Raw genomic sequence first — 18,726 nt, forward strand, 5'->3', positions numbered from 1 at the left:
TGTTTTATTACTAGTCATATGAAACACCACAGCAAAGTATCCCACAATTTAAATACTTACCCTCATCTAGTGATCTTCAGACTAAACCATTTATACAATTTGGTTAATGCATGATGTTTTGTTCCATGGAATCACGTGTTTTCCAAAATACCTGTATATCAAAGTCTGACTATGCCTCAAAGGCATTTGGTATATCTTTCTTGTAAATCTCTTCCAAGTCCAACACATCATCAGCATCCAACTGACAAGCTTCTATTAGGAAGTGACAATATCAAGTCAACACCTTATTCATAGAATGTGTCCCATGTCCACATTATTCCTCCTTTATCCTGTGATTCAGAGTATTACAGGGAACCACACCCCAAAAAATTTGCAATTTTTGCCATTTTTCACAATGACTAATAGGCAATTAGATTTCTTTTATTCAAAATTTTCTTCCCTTAATTTACAGCCTTTGAGCAACCATCCACTACTACCATGTTAAAATCTAGAAAGCCAGTTAATGATAATTAGAATTAAAGTCAATATTTATCTTAATTTATATCAAAGTAGTGTTTGCACCATGCAAGTATACCAGTGCTAACCCATTAGTGTTGGCCTATGTGTATTTTTCTGAGGGTTCAAGTTACTCATGATGGAGCTGTGACAAAACCAGTGATGGGGGGGGGTGGGGTGAGGGAGGATCAATAAGCAGACAGTGCTCAAATGCATCGTTGTCCCTGCAGGAGACCATAGCTCACTCTGTCAACTACACACACAATGTTTATTCACATAACTTTTGCACAATAACATTACTTACAATATAACCGCAAAAAGTGTGAAAAAATCCTTCTCCATACCTATATGAGGTCCAAGCAGATAAACAAGGCAGCAGAGCAGAGAGATTAAATTCACAGATTTCCGCATGGTGTTGAGTGATTCACCACCTGCAAATTACACGAGATCATTAACAATCAGTGAAACAAAGTTATATCACTAAACACAGATTTAGCCACACAGTGGACAACAAATGATAGGACACACAGGGTATGCATACAAAAGAACAACTGTGAAAAAGGACAGACACTATAATTATAGAATCCCTACAGTGTAGAAACAGGCCATTTAGCCCAACAAGTCTACACCGATCTTCCAAAGAGTACTGCACCCAGACCCATTCCATTGCCCTGTTACTCTACATCTACCCCTGGCTAATGCACCTAATCTACACATCCCTGAACATGATGGGAAATTTAACATGGCCAATTCACATCACCTGCAAATCTTTGGATTGTGGGAGGAAATCCATGCAGATATGAGGAGAATGTGCAAACTCCACACAGACAGGTGACCGAGGCTGGAATTGAACCGGGGTCCCTGGCACTGTGAGGCTGCAGTGCTAACCACTGGGCCACCACGCCATCCAAATAAAATGCTTGAGTCCTCCTTGGCAAGGAATTAAACCCTGGTCTCCCATGTCACAGACAGGGATACTAACCACTATGATATCAAGAGATAATAATGGACAATATAAAGAACAGGGCCAGAGACAATAGCGAAAGGACAAGGCACAATACATAAGAGGTAAACATTAGTATGAGCAATATGGAATGAACAGTAAGAGGGGACTGAAGTAAGCAGTACAGAGTGGACACTAAGAGAACAGTAAATTGAGCAGTAATAGGAGGATGGTACATTGACCATTGTATTGTAGACGGTAAGAGCACAGTACATTGAGAGTATATAGCAGACAGTAGAATAGTATATTGCGCAATATAGAGTAGATAATAAGATAAAGGTACGTTGTGCAGTACAAGGTAGACAGTAGGAGGACAGAACTCCGTCAGTTTGCAAAGTCTCTGTTCTCACTGAAGGTTGCTTGTAGTTTATTGCAGCATCCTTTGATTGTAACCACTTCACAAGTAACACAAGCAAATCAATTTCCAATCAGTTTGTGACTTCTTAACTCAGAGCCACCTTCCAGCTGTTGACAGCGGCTTGTGTTGTACTTTCTGTCCTGACCCTGCGTATAATTTCACCACTCCTAAGATTGGAACAAGGTCAGCCAGGATGATCTCATAGAATATGAGTCCCCTGATTGGACCAGGCTGTTAACCTGGTCCAATCAGGCAGTCCTGGCTGTCGGGGTACCCCATTCCTGATGAATTGCTTTTGCCCAAAATATCGATTCTCCTGCTCCTCAGATGCTGTCTGACCTGCTGTGCTTTCCCAGCACCACTCTAATCTTGACTCTAATCTCCAGCATCTGCAGTCCCCACTTTTGCCTGTCAAGGATTCTGTTTAGTCTAGGAGCTGCTCTATGCTGGCTGGGTCAGTGTAATGTACTATTGACATGCAAATAAAGGGTGAGTTGGTAAGGGGATATAGGCCTTCATGGAGTTATTTCAGTGGCAAAGAGTGAAAAGTACATCTCTGAAGAGATTTGTTCACAACATCTGTTTTTGAGTTGGGGTAACCATTTCTGGCATCATGTCACTATTAGGAAGCTTGACCCATTTGATTCTGCAGTTAAAGACTGGACCAATATGAAGAAATAATGTATTGTTCTTACCGGACAAATGACATTGGGGTAGACGAAAAGCAATAAGTAATTCTCCTGACAGGTTGTGGACCTGCAGCTTTCTCAGAGCATATCTATCCTGGAGTCAGAGATACTAATGCTTTTCAAGAGCTGATGGATTTAGCTAAGACATATTATAATCCCAAACCTCCTCTAATTCTGGGATGCTTTCAGTTTTACCTGACAGTTTGAGAACCAGAGGAATCCATATTGGAATTTTTGACAAAGTTAAGACAACTGGCAGAGGCACATGATTTTAGTTTTACTCCGAATGAGACGCTGACAGACCATTTGGTATATGGGATTAATGATGTGACCATGCAATAGTACCTACAAGCTGAAGCCCAATTGGAGTTCAGACACTATGGTTGGCTTTGCAGTTAGAGGATATGCCGATGGAAATCGACAGAGTTTGGGGAATACCACTTGAGTGAAGGCAATTGCATATCCCATTCAGGGCAAGTATTAGCCAAACAGTTAAGAATTCCATGAGGATCTGGGTGAACAGGCCATTGCAGTTGCTGCCAGTCTGTAAATGCCTGAAATGAGTAAGAGAACTCATAGGTTGGATTCCAGGAGAGTGCACATCTTGGAAAGTCCACCTATAACTGATTTGAAACAGTTAAATTGCTTAGCAATGTCCAAGTTAGAACCAATCAAAATAAACATTTGGTTAAATGGTCACCCAATTCTAATGGAGGTCGATATCAGCTGTGAATGCAGAACCCGTTTTTACCAAAATTCACTCAGGATTCAACCCTTAAATTTATATAAAACCTCAACCAAGCTGAGAACCTACACCAGGAACCTCTACAGATTTAGGATGCAACTTCATAATCTGGTCTCTTACAAGAAATAGTTCAGTTACCACTAATTATAGTAAAAGGCTCAGACCCAGGCCTGATGAGGTGAAATTGATTGAGAAAGGTTCAACTTAACTGGCTTAACATCTTTCGACTAGAAAATGGCTGCCTGAGTGAAGTCCTAATTAAACTTCTGGAAGTTTTTCAGGGAGGTCTAAACTATTAAAAAAAAAGGTAAGGCCACATTATAAGTTGACCAAGAAGCAATTCCACAAGTTTTCATGGACCATCCAGTGGCTTTTTGTCTTACATGTAAAAATAGAGGCAGATATCAGGAGGCTGGAAAGTGAAGGAATCATTAAACCAGTCCAGTTTGCGGAATGGGCAGCACCAGTTATGCTGATTATGCTTAACAGATTGATTCACCTTTATGGGGATTTCAAACAAAGAACGGCCTTTTGCAGCTGTCTAAACCCCTAATCCTGTGCACCGAGAGGTTATATGCAAAACTGTTGGGGTGGGGACTGTCCTTCAGAAAGCTGGACATGAGCCATGTGTACTTGCAATTATAATTGGATAAGGATTTCTAGAAGAGTGCTACAATTAATATCTACAAAGGTTTGTACCAATACATGAGATAAACTTTTGGGGTATCATTAGCTGTGTCATCAGACAACATTTTATTAGTTCTATCGCAGAATGACCATTTGTCTGGATGGTGTGTTAATAACCAGAGGAACCTCCCTGCCCCACCCCATAAACAGCATTGAGAATGTCAACATAATGCTTAAACCCCAAGGTGAGGAGATACTTTAGGAGGGAGAAAGGTGTGTTCCAAGCACCCGAGGTGACCTATCTAGACTACAGAGTTGACAAGACCACATTATACCTGTTGGAAGATAAAACGATGGCAATCAAATGTGCCCCAGCTCTCACATATGTACCAGAGCTCAGATCTTTCCTTGGGTTGGTGAATTATTATGAAAAATTCAAGTGTAATCTGGCCTCCATCCTGGTACCCTTTCATTTGCTACTGAAAAAGGGTCAGCCTTGGAAATGGTCTCATAGCCTAGAAGTAGCCTTTAGGAAGTGAAGAAGCAATTATCACCGTCTAAGGTGCTGGCACACTATGATCCTAAGCAAGATGTGGTGCTGACATGTGATTCCTCCCCGTATGGTATCAAGGTGGTATTGGGCCCCCCAGTAACCTCGCAGAGAGGAAAGCTGCATAGCATATGCTTCCCATAGTTTGATGCTAAACAATGGTACAACCAGGCAGAGAAGGAAGGTTTGGGGCTTACCTTTGATCTATGAAAGTTCCAACAATACCTTTAAGGACATAAATTTGTAATAGTAATGGACTACAAACCCCTCTTCGAGCTAGGGCCATGCCACCATCAGCTTCAGGTCAAATTCAGCAGTTGACTCTTATTCTGAGTGCACACAATTACATGTTGGAATACCATCCAGGAGGCCAAGTGGCAAGTGCAGATACCTTAAGCCACCTACCATGGGCAGATCCACCACTGGTGTTGCTGCCACTGGAAGAGTCCGTTCTGGTTTTAAGCTATTTCTGGCTACCTTTCTGGACACTGTTGACAGTATCAGACTGTGGACACAAAATGATCTCCTGTCCTGGCAAAACTGAAAAAGCTCATGGTGATGGGGTAAGCAAAAGGGCCATCACAACCAGAATTGAAACCTTTCTGGATCTGGTGAGACCAAATCACCGTAGAAGATAGGATATTATTTACAGGGAACAAGGCTGATTATCTGGAGCAAAAGTCGCTGCAAGATACTGGCTAAATGCCACCAGGGTCATCCAGGAAATTCCAAATAGAAAATGTTGGCACGAAGTTATGCCTCTGGCCAGGATTGGACACCGACATAGTCACATCGGTGGGGCAGTGCCCAGAGTGCCAACAAGGACAAAAATTACTGCCAACAGCTCCCCCACATTCGTGGGGATGGCAGGGTAAACTCTGGACTCGGTTACACGTTGTCTGTGCCAGTCCTTTCACAGGCTCCAGTTTTTAGTAATTGTGGATACCAATTCAAAGGGAGGATATTCAGTCCCTTGCACAGGGGGACCTAGAGTCAGGGGATGTAGAGTCAGTGTGGATAGAGCTGCGAAATACTAAGGGTAAAAAGACCCTCTTGGGAGTCATCTACAGGCCCCCAAACAGGAGTCTGGATGTCGGATGTAAGATGAATCAGGAGCTGAAAATGGCCTGTCGCAGAGATGTTACTACAGTTGTTATGGGGGATTTTAACATGCAGGTAGACTGGACCTCAAGAAAGAGACTTTGTGGAATGCCTCAGAGATGGATTCTTAGAGCAGCTGGTGCTGGAGCCTACCAGGGAGAAGGCAATTCTGGATCTGGTATTGTGTAACGAACCAGAATTGGTCAGAGACCTCGAAGTGAAGGAGCCATTGGGAAGTAGTGACCATAATACAATAAGCTTCAATCTGCAATTTGAGAGGGAGAGGGTACAGTCGGAAGTGACAGTACTTCTGTTGAATAAAGGGAACTATGGAGCTATGAGGGAGGAGCTGGCCAAAGTTCAATGGTGCAATACCTTAGCAGGGATGACTGTGGAGGAACAATGGCAGATATTTCTGTGTATAATGCAGAAGATGCAGGATCAGTTCATTCCAAAAAGGAAAAAAGATCCTAGGAGGAGGCATGGGTGGCCGTGGCTGACGAGGGAAGTTAAGAAACATATAAAGTTAAAAGAGAAAAAGTATAACATAGCAAAGATAAGCGGGAAAACTGAGGACTGGGAAGCTTTTCAAGAGCAACAGAGGATTACTAAGAAGGAAATGCGCAGAGGAAAAATGAGGTACGAAGGTAAACTGGCCAATAATATAAAGGAGGATAGTAAAAGCTTTTTTAAGTATGTGCAAGGCAAAAAAATGGTTAGGACTAAAATTGAGCCCTTGAAGACAGAAACAGGGGAATATATTACGGGGAACAAAGAAATGGCAGAAGAATTAAATGGGTACTTCAGATCTGTGTTCACTGGGGGAAGACACAAGCAATCTCCTTGAGGTAACAGTGGCTAAAGGACCTGAACTTAAGGGAATCTATATTTGCCAGGATTTGATGTTGGAGAGACTGTTAGGTCTGAAGGTTGATAAGTCCCCGGGGTCTGATGGTCTACATCGCAGGGTACTGAATTGGTGGCTCGGGAAATCGTGGATGCGTTGGTGATTATTTTCCAGAGTTTGATAGATTCGGGGTCGGTTCCTGAGGATTGGAGGGTGGCTAATGTTATACCACTTTTTAAGAAAAGGTGGGAGAGAGAAAGCAGGAAATTATAGACCAGTTAGTCTGACCTCAGTGGTGGGAAAGATGCTGGAGTCTATTATAAAGGATGAAATTACTGCACATCTGGATAGTAGTAACAGTATAGGACAGAGTCTGCATGGATTTATGAAGGGGAAATCATGTTTGACTAATCTTCTGGAATTTTTTGAGGATGTAACTCTGAAGATGGATGAGGGAGATCAAGTAGATGTAGTGTACCTCGACTTTCAGAAAGTTTTTGATAAAGTCCCACACAGGAGGTTAGTGAGTAAAATTACGGTGCATGGTATTGGGGACAAAGTACTAGATTGGATTGAAAATTGGTTGGCTGATAGGAAACAAAGGGTAGTGATAAACGGCTCCATTTCGGAATGGCAGGCAGTGACCAGTGGGGTACCGCAGGGACTCGTGCTGGGCCCACAGCTTTTTACAACATATGTTAATGATATAGAAGATGGTATCAGCAATAACATTAGCAAATTTGCTGATGATACAAAGCTGGGTAGCAGGGTGAAATGTGATGAGGATGTTAGGAGATTACAGGGTGACCTGGACAAGTTAGGTGAGTGGGCAGATGAATGGCAGATGCAGTTTAATGTGGATAAATGTATGGTTATCCACTTTGGTGGCAAGAACAGGAAGGCAGATTACTACCTCAATGGAATCAATTTAGGTAAAGGGGCAGTACAGAGAAATCTGGGTGTTCTTGTACACCAGTCAATGAGGGTAAGCATGCAGGTACAGCAGGTAGTGAAGAAGGCTAATAGCATGCTGGCCTTCATAACAAGAGGAATTGAATGTAGAAGCAAAGAAGTACTTCTGCAGCTGTACAGGGCCCTGGTGAGACCACACCTGGAGTACTGTGTGCAGTTCTGGTCTCCAAATTTGAGGAAAGACATTCTGGCTATTGAGGGAGTGCAGCATAGGTTCACGAGGTCAATTCCTAGAATGGCGGGATTACCTTACACTGAAAGACTGAAGCGACTGGGCTTGTATACCCTTGAGTTTAGAAGACTGAGAGGGGATCTGATTGAGACATATAAGATTGGACACTCTGGCAGCAGGAAACATGTTTCCGCTGATGGGTGAGTGCCAAACCAGAGGACACAGCTTAAAAATACGGGGTAGACCATTTAGGACAGAGATGAGGAGAAACTTCTTCACCCAGAGAGTGGTGGCTGTGTGGAATGTTCTGCCCCAGAGGGCAGTGGAGGCCCAGTCTCTGAATTCATTTAAGAAAGAGTTGGATAGAACTCTCAAAGATAGTGGAATCAAGGGTTATGGAGATAGGCAGGAAGAGGATACTAATTAGGAATGATCAGCCATGATCATATTGAATGGCGGTGCAGGCTCGAAGGGCTGAATGGCCTACTCCTGCACCTATTGTCTACTGTCTATAAAGTACACAGTTCATTCATCAAACACTGGGGCAACGAATGGAAAGTTGTGAGTATCTTTTGCAATACATGGACTTCCAGATGTGTTGGTCAGGCAATACGCCATCATTTACCAATAAGGAAATTTCCTAAAGTCGAATGGCATTCAGCATAGTTGGATAGCTCCTGACTATCCATCGTCCAATGGTCTGGTGGAAAGTGTAGTCCAAACTTTAAAGACAGGCTTAAAGAAACACGCTAAAGCTTCACTCAATACCAAACTGTCCTAGATCCTGTTTGATTATAGAACCAACCCTCATGCAACTACGGCACAGCTCCAGGAGAGTAGCTAATTGGGAGAAGGCTCCGCACCAAATTAAACTGGGGGGAAAGAGTGAAACAACATCAGGAACTCTGAAGACAAACACAGGACTCCTTTAAGGAAGAGACAGTTTACTTCAGGGGAAAGGTTTGATGTTAAAACCACAGGAATAGTCCTGCATGGGTAACAGCCATGGTCAACACAAGGTCAGTTCCTGTGACGTACAATGTTCAGAGAGGGCAGCCGGACATAAACAAGCAGGTGAACTACATGAAAGCTGCAACCTCGATATGGGACAGTAGCAAAACATACCCGGCCCCTCAGACCATCCGGCAAGGCTGTCAGAACTCGTGGGTTCTCCACCTCCACTTAACATCAAAGAAACTTCTAAGGACAAAATGGACAAGGTACAAGTTGCAGTCTCGACACCATCACTACCAGACCTGGTACAAAATGCTCCAAGAGAAGCAACAGGAAAAAGAATGGCCTATACCCTCAGACTTAGAGGGGGAAGGATGTAATGTTTGGAACAAAGTCAGCCAAGTGGTTCTCATAAAATATGAGATCCCTGACTGATGAAAGTCATTCAACCCACTGAAACTGCTCAGTTCAGAGAACAAAACAAAAAGAACGAAGAACAATACAGCACTGGAACAGGCCCTTCAGCCCTCCAGGTCTGTACCAACACATTTTGTCCTTCCACACTAAAATTGTCTACATTAACAGGATCCATATGTTTCTACTCCCTTCCTATTCATGTATTTGTCCAAGTGCTCCTTAAATGCCTCTATTGTGTCTGCTTCTACCATCTCCTTTGGCAGTGCATTCTAGGTAGTCTCCACCCTCTGTGTGAAAACTTTGCCTCGCAAATCTCCTTTAAACTTGCCACCTCATCGTCTCTTCCATCCTCATACCTTGAACTGTGTCCCCTCGTAATTGACCCCTCCACCCTGGGAAAAAGTCTCATACTTTTCACTCTATCCATGCCACTCCCAATCTTATAAATGTCTGACAGGTCACTCCTCAACCTCCTGCATTCCAGAGAAAATAAGCCCAGTCTATCCAATCTTTCTTCATAACTAAAATCCCCTAGACCTGGCATTACTTGCCTATCCTTACATTCAATGCCTTTCCAATGAAGGCAAGCATGAAGTAGACCATTTTGATTACCTTTTCTACCTGCACTGCCACCTTCAGTGATCTGTGGACCTAGATCCCTCCTAAGGATTCTGCTATTCACTGTATAATTTCCATCTGTACTTGGCCTTCCAAAATGCATCACCTCGCTGTGATGCCAACAGCGTGGGTTCAATTCCCATCATCGGTTTGAGGTTACCACAAAGGACTTATCTTCTCAATCTCTTCCCTTGCCTGAGGTCTGTGGCCCTCAGGTTAAAGCATCACCAGTCGCTTCTCTCTAATGAAAGAGAAGCCGTTATGGTCTGGTAAGACTATGGCAATGCAACAACCTCACATTTGACCAGATGAAACTCCATCAGCCATTTTTCTACCCCATGCCTCCAACTGATCAACATCATGTTGTAACTTCTGACAAAGAACAAAGAAAGAAAAAGAACAATACAACACAGGAACAGGCCATTTAGCCCTCCAAGCGTGTACTGACATGTTTTGCCCTTCCATACTAAAATGGTCTACACACACAGGATCCGTATCCCTTTATCCCCTTCCTTTTCATGTATTTGTCCAGGTGCTTCTTGAATGCTACTATTGTGTCTGCTTCCACCATCTCCTCTGGCAGCACATTCCAGGCACTCATCAACCTTTGTGTGAAAAACTTGCCTTGCACATCCCTTTTGAACATCACCACACCCTCTCCCTTGCACCTTGAAGCTATGTCCACTTATAATTCACCTCTCCACTCTATCCATGCCATTCACAATGTTATAAACTTCTATCAGGTTGCTTGTCAACCTCCTGCGTTCCAGTGAAAATAAACCTAATCTATTCAACCTTTCTTCGTAGCTAAAATCCCCCATACCAGGCAACATCCTGGTAAACCTTTTCTGTACCCTCTCCAAAGCATCCACACCCTTCTGATGGTGTGGTGACCAGAACTATACACAATGGATAGCAATCAGAAATTCAAACTCAATTGAGGTTTTTCCCTTAATCCAAATGTCCTAACTTATTGCCTCACCTAACAGATAAAAGAACTGGATTTTTTTCCAAACTTGTATCTGGACTTAATGCATCAAAACATCAAAAACAAATTCTGTGAAGAGCAAGCAGCCAAATTATACCAGCTTGCTCTTTATAATCAGATGCATCTCTTACTATTGAAAATGTGTTGCTGGTTAAAGCACAGCAGGTCAGGCAGCATCCAAGGAATAGGAAATTCGACGTTTCGGGCATAAGCCCTTCATCAGGAATGAGGATGAAGGGCTTATGCCCGAAACCTCGAATTTCCTATTCCTTGGATGCTGCATGACCTGCTGTGCTTTAACCAGCAACACATTTTCAACTGTGATCTCCAGCATCTGCAGACCTCATTTTTTTACCCCTGCATCTCTTACTATTTCAAGTATTTTGTAATTACATTTTCTCTGGTTAATAATTTTCATTTTATCTACTTTCAGAAGAAGGTAAAAACAATTCTTAAATGTTCTGGTTTGCCCTGAAAACACAGAATATGAATTAAGTAAAAGACAGTGCCTTAGTGTGTAATGTCACTGGACTGGAAGCCCATGGATTTATATCTTATAAAGGTAATGGGTGGAATTTAGATTCCTACTATTAAAAATCTGAAAATTAATCTCTGTAATGGTAATTATGAAACAATTATCAATTGTTATAAAATGCATTCGGTTCATTACTGTCTCCCAGGAAGGAAATCCATTGATCTTACTTGGTCTGGTCTATCTGTGACCTGGGGACTTGTCCACTTTAATGCCTTTTAGAATACCCAAAACTTCCTCCCTCCTTATGTTGATTTGACCTAAAGTAATCAAACTTCTATCCCTAACCTAATCTAGCAAAGATTAGTGGAAAATTAGAGGATTGTGAAAATTTTTAAAGAATTATTGAAAGATAATCAAAAATATAATAAAGAGGGAGAAAATAAATTTTAATGATAAACTTGCAAATAATAGCAAGATGGATATTCTTTAAATATATAAAAAGGAAGAGAGAAACCACGGAAAGTGGCTGAGGAAATAATAAGGAACGGGAAAATAACAGAGAAATTGAATCTTCATAGGAGAAGACATTAATAGCATTTTAAAATTAATAAATAATCAAGGGACAAAAGAAGGGGAGGAAATAAAAAGCAAAACTACCACTAAAGGAAAAGAGCTAGGGAAACTAATGGGGGGGGGGGCTAAAGATCACTAAGTCCCCTGGGCCAGATGGGATGCATCCTAGATAGTGAATGGACTGGTAGTAATCTTCCTGTAATACAGAGATTCTTGAAAGGTCTCAGAGGATTGGAAAACTGCCAAAGTACCACCTTTATTTACAAAGTGAAATAAACAAAAATAAACAGTCAATTATTGGTCAATTAACTTAACGTCCATTACTGGGAAAATTTCAGAGTTTACTATAAAAGATGTGTTGAGACCATCACTATTTTTCTTTCTTTTTTCAGTTTTGGTTTGAAACTGAGACTTGAAGTTGACATTTTTACTTTAAACAGCAGTTAGTTCCAAACAAAAAACACAAGACTGATGTTTACTATTGAAGAGCGTTTAGAAATGTATCACATGACCAAGTAGAGGCAATGTTGCTTCAGGAGAAGAAATCATGATTGACAAATCCACTAGGATTCTTTGAGAAGGTAACAAACAGGAGGATCAGCTGATTCAATATATTTGGATTTTTAGATGATGTTTGAGAAGCTAACAGACATGGGGCTATGTAATAAGTATGTCTTTCATTAGATAGAGGCCCAAAACTGTTCTTGTATTGGCAAATTCTCCTTACTTTTGTACTCCATTCACTTTGAAATTAAGACCTACATTCCATTTGCCTTTCCTATTACCTACTGACATTGGATGCTAGTTTTTATGATTCATGGAGGATTTCTAAATCCCTCTGTCCTAAACCATCAAAGCAGGTTTCTTGTCTCCAACAGCCTCAGATGCACTACATCCACAGTCACCACCACAGATGTCAGATTGGCCTTCTTGAGAATGAACCCACAGAAAGTGACTGGCCTGCATAGACCAGCAGATGGGATATTCACAGACAACTTTAACCTCTCCTTACTCACCTGCTTCAAGAAGACTACTATCATCTCAATGCCAAAGAACAATAAGGCAGCACGCCTTAATGACATCCATCATTGCAAAGTGCTTCAAAAGGTTAGTCATGGGTTACATCACCTCCAGTTTCCCAGATTGCCTTTATAATAGGTCCACAGCAGATGTCATCTTCCTGGCGTGATGTACATCCCTGATACGTTTGGATAACAAGGACACCTAATCAGACTCCTACTTACTGAATGTAGCTCCGCCTTCAACACCGTAACTCCAACCAAATTCATCTCCAAACTCCAAGACCTAGGTCTCAGCTCCACTTTTTCCAACTGGATCCTTGACTTCCTGACCCGCAGACTGGAATCAGTAAGGATGGATGGCAACACCTCCTCCATGATAATCCTCAGTACAGGTGCCCCAACTGTATGGCCAAATTCTGCTCCAACTCAAGTTTACAAGTTTGCTGATGACATCAATGTAATGGGTCAGATCTTAAACAATTATGAAACAGAATACTGAAAAGAGATAGGAAGCTTAGTGGCATGGTGCAAGAACCACAATCTCTCCTGCAAAATGAAGCACATGGTCATTGACTTCATGAATTGGAATGGAGGACACATCCTTCTCTGTATCAATGGTGCTGAGGTGGAGATGGTCAAGAGCTTCAAGTTCCTCAAAGTAAATATCATCAACAATCTATCCTGATCCATCCACATCGACGCTATGGTTAAGAAAGCAGACCAATTCCTCTATGTCCTCAGAAGGCAAAGGAAACTTGTCCATAATGACTCTGGATGCATTACAGCTTGGTATGGCAACTGCTGTTTCCAAGATCATAAGAAATTACAGAGAGTCATGAACACAGCCCAGTCCATCATACAAGCTAGTCTTATGTCCATTGACTCTGTCTATACTTACTGCTGCCCTGGGAAAACAGCCCACAGAATCAAAAGCCCCTCCCACCCCAGTTATATTCACTTCCACCCTCTTCCATCAGGCAGAAGATACAAAGATTTGAAAGCATTTACCAACAGATTCAAGAACAGTTTCTTCCCTGCTGTTATCAGAGTTTTGATTGGACCTCTCATACGATAGAGTTGATATCTCTCTGTACCTTCTCTGTAGCTGTAACACTGTATTCTGCATTCTGTTCCCCAATTTAAGGTATGATTTGCACACAAAACAATATGTTTCACTGTATCTCAGTACATGTGACAATAATAAGATCAAATCAAATCAAATAGCTTTCTGCAGTCTTTCCCCATTTAAATAATTTTCAGCTTCTCTATTTTTCCTGCCAAAGTACATAAACTCATGTTTTCTAATTTATATTCCATCTGCCAAAGCTACCATTGACTTCCCACCCATTTTTCCAATTGAGTATTAGCAAAGCTGATCCTCTGCTACATCTCCATTTCCACACCAGAGTCAGCAGTGGTCCATCTACTTTAAATATTTTAAATATTTTAAAACATGTAGCCTCCACACCTTCTGAGTTGTAGAATTCACAAGTATTTCACCCCTCTGAGTGGAGAGTTTTCCATGTCTCTGTCATGAATACTCTTGCTATGAGGTTAGATTGGAGCAGCTTGGATTGTGCATCTTGAAATAAAGGAGATTGAGGGATAGAGATGGACATGCTAACAAACATATTGGGAAGGCAGTCCAGTAAAATCTGTAGAGGTCCCTCACCAGCTGATGTGACATCCTCAGACATCTGTGCCTAGCTGTTCAGACATGTCCATAAACTCCATCTCACCCTGTGTCACAGATAGTAAGCCACCCACCACGCCACACCTCTCTCTCTGGTGGCTATTTCCCCCATTCCTCTCTTTTTTTTACTGCTTCCTCTCATCTCTCTCTCTCTCTCATGGCTGACCATCTCTCTGCTGCTCTCACTCTATCTGTTATCCACACACACTTTCTCTCAGTTGCTCTCTCTCTCTCTCCCTCTCTCTCTCTCTCTCTCTCTCTGCCCCTCTCTCTCTTGTCCTCTCGCTCACTCTTTCCCTCTGCTGCCCAATCTTTCTTCCTCTGCTGTCCCCTCTCTCTCTCTCCTTCCCCTCTGTTGTTTACTCTCTATATTTTCCTGATGAAGGGCTTTTGCCCAAAATGTTGATTTTCCTGCTCCTTGGATACTGCCTGAGCTGCTGTGCTTTTTCAGCACCACTCTGATCAATATTTTCTATCTTTCCCTCTCTCCAGTTTTATCTCTCTCTCTGTTGCCCACTCTCTCTCTCTCTGTTTACCCTCTCTTTCTCTGTTAACCATAAACTCTGACTCTCTGCTGCCCCCCTCTCTCTACTCACATTGCTCTCTGCTATGTCCTCTCTCTTTCTCTACGGTGTCCTCTCTCTCTCTCTCTCTCTCTGTTGGCCACTGTCCTCACACTCTCTCTCTCTCCCTTCCCCTCTATCTCTCCACCCCCACCTGTGCCGCCCTCACTCACTCTACTGTATTCTATCTCCATCTCTCTGCTGTGGTGTCTCTCCTCTGTCTCTCTGCTGGTTCAGCTACATGTTGTTCCATAGGAGTTATGACTGCTCCTGTTGCTGCGTGTGGCTCTAATTCAGAGTAGGCTGATGCGAAACATCCTACTTTGATTAGAAACTGACCAAAGGGAAAGCTACATGGTCCCAGCAACAGAAATCTCCTTGACCAGACTTTTCCCACAGGAGATAAGACTGCAGAGGGAAACACTGACTACTCACTAAAGAAATTTCCATCAGTTTAATTCACTAGTTTTGCTATTTTCCTTTCTTTAGATTTATGAACCAAGTAATATCTGTGGTTACAGTTAAATGGAAAAACCATTTGAGATATTGCTTTAATTGAGAGATTGAAAGATAATATATGTAAATATAGACAACTCAACACTCGCCAATGAGTTGAGTACACAAATCATCATTTATCTGCTTCAATCCAGAAGTTAGTGAGGCATTTGGGAACAGTCTCCCAAGATGTGGGCGGCACGGTGGCACAGTGGTTAGCACTGCTGCCTCACAGCGCCTGAAGACCCGGGTTCAATTCCCGACTCAGGCGACTGACTGTGTGGAGTTTGCACATTCTCCCCGTGTCTGCGTGGGTTTCCTCCGGGTGCTCCGGTTTCCTCCCACAGTCCAAAGATGTGCGGGTCCGGTGAATTGGCCATGCTAAATTGCCCGTAGTGTTAGGTAAGGGGTAATGTAGGGGTATGGGTGGGTTTCGCTTCGGCGGGTCGGTGTGGACTTGTTGGGCCGAAGGGCCTGTTTCCACACTGTAAGTCTAATCTAATGTCTATATTTTTCCCATTTTCACTGGAAACACATACCCAAACTGAAGTGCTAACTCAGAACAAAACACCCAATTCCCGTTAATCAGAAACACAGCCAATCTATGACTACCTGAGCAACTCACAACTGATACTTACCAGGTTTATTAAGACTGTTTATCCCATAGCTCCGTCTTCAGTCTGGAGACAAATCAAGTGTGTGCTGCTGGGCTCCTTTTATCATTCAGTGGAGAGAACATTTCCACCATATTCACAGCCACCACTTACAGCCAAAGATTGGATAACGACAAAATCTTCTGCTGGTGTGAGCCTCTGAACAGTCAGCCATGAAATGAAATAAACCTAAAACAGCACTGAAATGATTGCTTCCCAGTTTTAGAGCTAAAAAAGACACAAACATGTTACAAAAACTGAAATTGAAAAAAGGAAGAAACTGTAATTGGGAAATGAAGACAGAGAATAATGTGATCAGATAATGTGCTGACGAATAAAATCTCTCACTCACTCACTGTGTATTGCTGATGGTATTCACTGTGTTCAATCCCCTGACAGTGACACTCACTATGTTCACTCCCCCGTCAGTGACACTCACTGTGTTCAATCCCCTGTCAGTGACACTCACTGTGCATTGCTGATGGTATTTACTGTGTTCAATCCCCCGTCAGTGACACTCACTGTGTTCAATCCCCTGACAGTGACACTCACTGTGTTCAATCCCCCGTCAGTGACACTCACTATGTTCACTCCCCCGTCAGTGACACTCACTGTGTTCAATCCCCCGTCAGTGACACTCACTGTGTTCAATCCCCTGACAGTGACATTCACTGTGTTCAATCCCCCGTCAGTGACACTCACTGTGCATTACTGATGGTATTTACTGTATTCAATCCCCCGTCAGTAACACTCACTGTGTTCAATCCCCTGTCAGTGACACTCACTGTGCATTGCTGATGGTATTTACTATGTTCAATCCCCTGTCAGTGACACTCACTGTGTTCAATCCCCTGTCAGTGACACTCACTGTGCTCACTCCCCCGTCAGTGACACTCACTGTGCATTACTGATGGTATTTACTGTGTTCAATCCCCTGTCAGTGACACTCACTGTGTTCAATCCCCCGTCAGTGACACTCACTGTGCATTACTGATGGTATTTACTGTGTTCAATCCCCTGTCAGTGACACTCACTGTGTTCAATCCCCTGTCAGTGACACTCACTGTGTTCAATCCCCCGTCAGTGACACTCACTGTGCATTACTGATGGTATTTACTGTGTTCAATCCCCTGTCAGTGACACTCACTGTGTTCAATCCCCCGTCAGTGACACTCACTGTGCATTACTGATGGTATTTACTGTGTTCAATCCCCTATCAGTGACACTCACTGTGCTCACTCCCCCGTCGGTGACACTCACTGTGCATTACTGATGGTATTTACTGTGTTCAATCCCCTGTCAGTGACACTCACTGTGTTCAATCCCCCGTCAGTGACACTCACTGTGCATTACTGATGGTATTTACTGTGTTCAATCCCCTATCAGTGACACTCACTGTGTTCAATCCCCTGTCAGTGACACTCACTGTGCATTACTGATGGTATTTACTGTGTTCAATCCCCTGTCAGTGACACTCACTGTGTTCAATCCCCTGTCAGTGACACTCACTGTGGTTAATCCCCCATCAGTGACACTCACTGTGTTCAACTTGTGGTCAGTGAAACAAAATTAGAAATTGTTGGAAAATTTCAGTAATTCTAGCAGCATTTGTGGAGGAAGATCAGAGTTACAGTTTTTACGTGTAGTGACTCTTTTTCAGAACTGATAGTAGGTAGGAAGTGATGGTTTTTATACAGATGATGGGATGGGTAGGGGCGAGGAGCAAACAATAGGTAGAGATCGAGCCTAAAGAGAGAGAAAAATAGTTGGACAGACAAATGAGGAAATCAAGACCAGCCTGTGAGAATGAATAGCTGCTAATGGAGGTCTATGCGCGGCTGATGATGGGATGCAGCACGCGATGTCAAGACCTGGTGTGTGGGGTGAGGAAAAGCATGGATAAGGATGCTCAAGCCTTAAAATCGATTGGCTTGATATTAAATCCAGAAGTCCCAAGCAGAAGATGAGGTGCTGTTCTCCTGGCTTGCGCTGAGCTTTGTTAGAGTTCTGCAGCAAGTCTGAGACAAAGATCTTAGCCAGGGAACAGGGTGGTGTGTTGAAGTGACAGACTATTGAATGTTCAGGGTCTTAATTGCAGACAGGATGTAGGTCTTCTGCAAAGTGGTCACCCAGAGTGTGCTTTGTTTCCCCAATGTAGAGACTACCTTGTAGAGAACAACAAATACAGTGCACGAGATTGAGTGAAGTGCAGGTAAAGTATGCCTTACCTAGAAGGTATGTTTGTGCCCATGGATACTGAGGAGAGGGAACTAAATGGACAGGTGTTACACCTTCTGCAGGGGAAGGTGCAATGGGGCTGTTGGGTGTGGAGAATGGGGAGTGTGGGGGAGATGTTGTGAGTGAAGGAGTAGTGGTCCATGGAGGGAACATTCCATGTGGAAGACTGACAAAGAAAAGAAGGGGAATAGGTGTCTGGTGGTGGCATCCTACTGGAGGTGATGGAAATGGAAGCTAATGATCCTCTGGATATAGATGCTGATGGGATGGTAGGAGAAGACAAGATGGACCCTATTGCTGTTGTGAGAGGGAGGAGAGGGGGTGAGAACTGAAGTGCAGGAGATGGATCAGATCCAGCTAAGGGCCCTGTAAACTATGGTGCTGGGAAACCCTCGGTTGAGAAAGAAAGTGGATATTTCAGAGGCCTTCTTGTTGAAGTTGGCATCATCAGAATAGATGAGATGGAGATGGGGAACTG

The 18,726-nt window shown here is 42.9% G+C and overlaps 1 protein-coding gene across 2 annotated transcripts in view; it reads right to left on the reverse strand.

Moving 5' to 3' along the window:
- The window catches only part of LOC132830060 (interleukin-6 receptor subunit beta-like), a 151,675-nt gene extending 135,522 nt beyond the window's left edge, over positions 1 to 16,153 (reverse strand). For both annotated transcript variants that reach the window (XM_060847525.1, XM_060847526.1), the window contains exons 1-2: positions 15,996 to 16,153; positions 840 to 926 (exon numbers count right to left, since the gene is read on the reverse strand). In XM_060847525.1, the coding sequence (XP_060703508.1) occupies positions 840 to 906 (67 nt within the window). In that variant the 5' untranslated portion in view covers positions 907 to 926; positions 15,996 to 16,153. The remainder of the gene's footprint in view (positions 1 to 839; positions 927 to 15,995) is intronic.
- Between the last annotated feature and the right edge of the window lie 2,573 nt (positions 16,154 to 18,726).

The sequence above is a fragment of the Hemiscyllium ocellatum genome, chromosome 30 (assembly GCF_020745735.1).
Source record: "Hemiscyllium ocellatum isolate sHemOce1 chromosome 30, sHemOce1.pat.X.cur, whole genome shotgun sequence".
Taxonomy (NCBI): Eukaryota; Metazoa; Chordata; class Chondrichthyes; order Orectolobiformes; family Hemiscylliidae; genus Hemiscyllium; species Hemiscyllium ocellatum.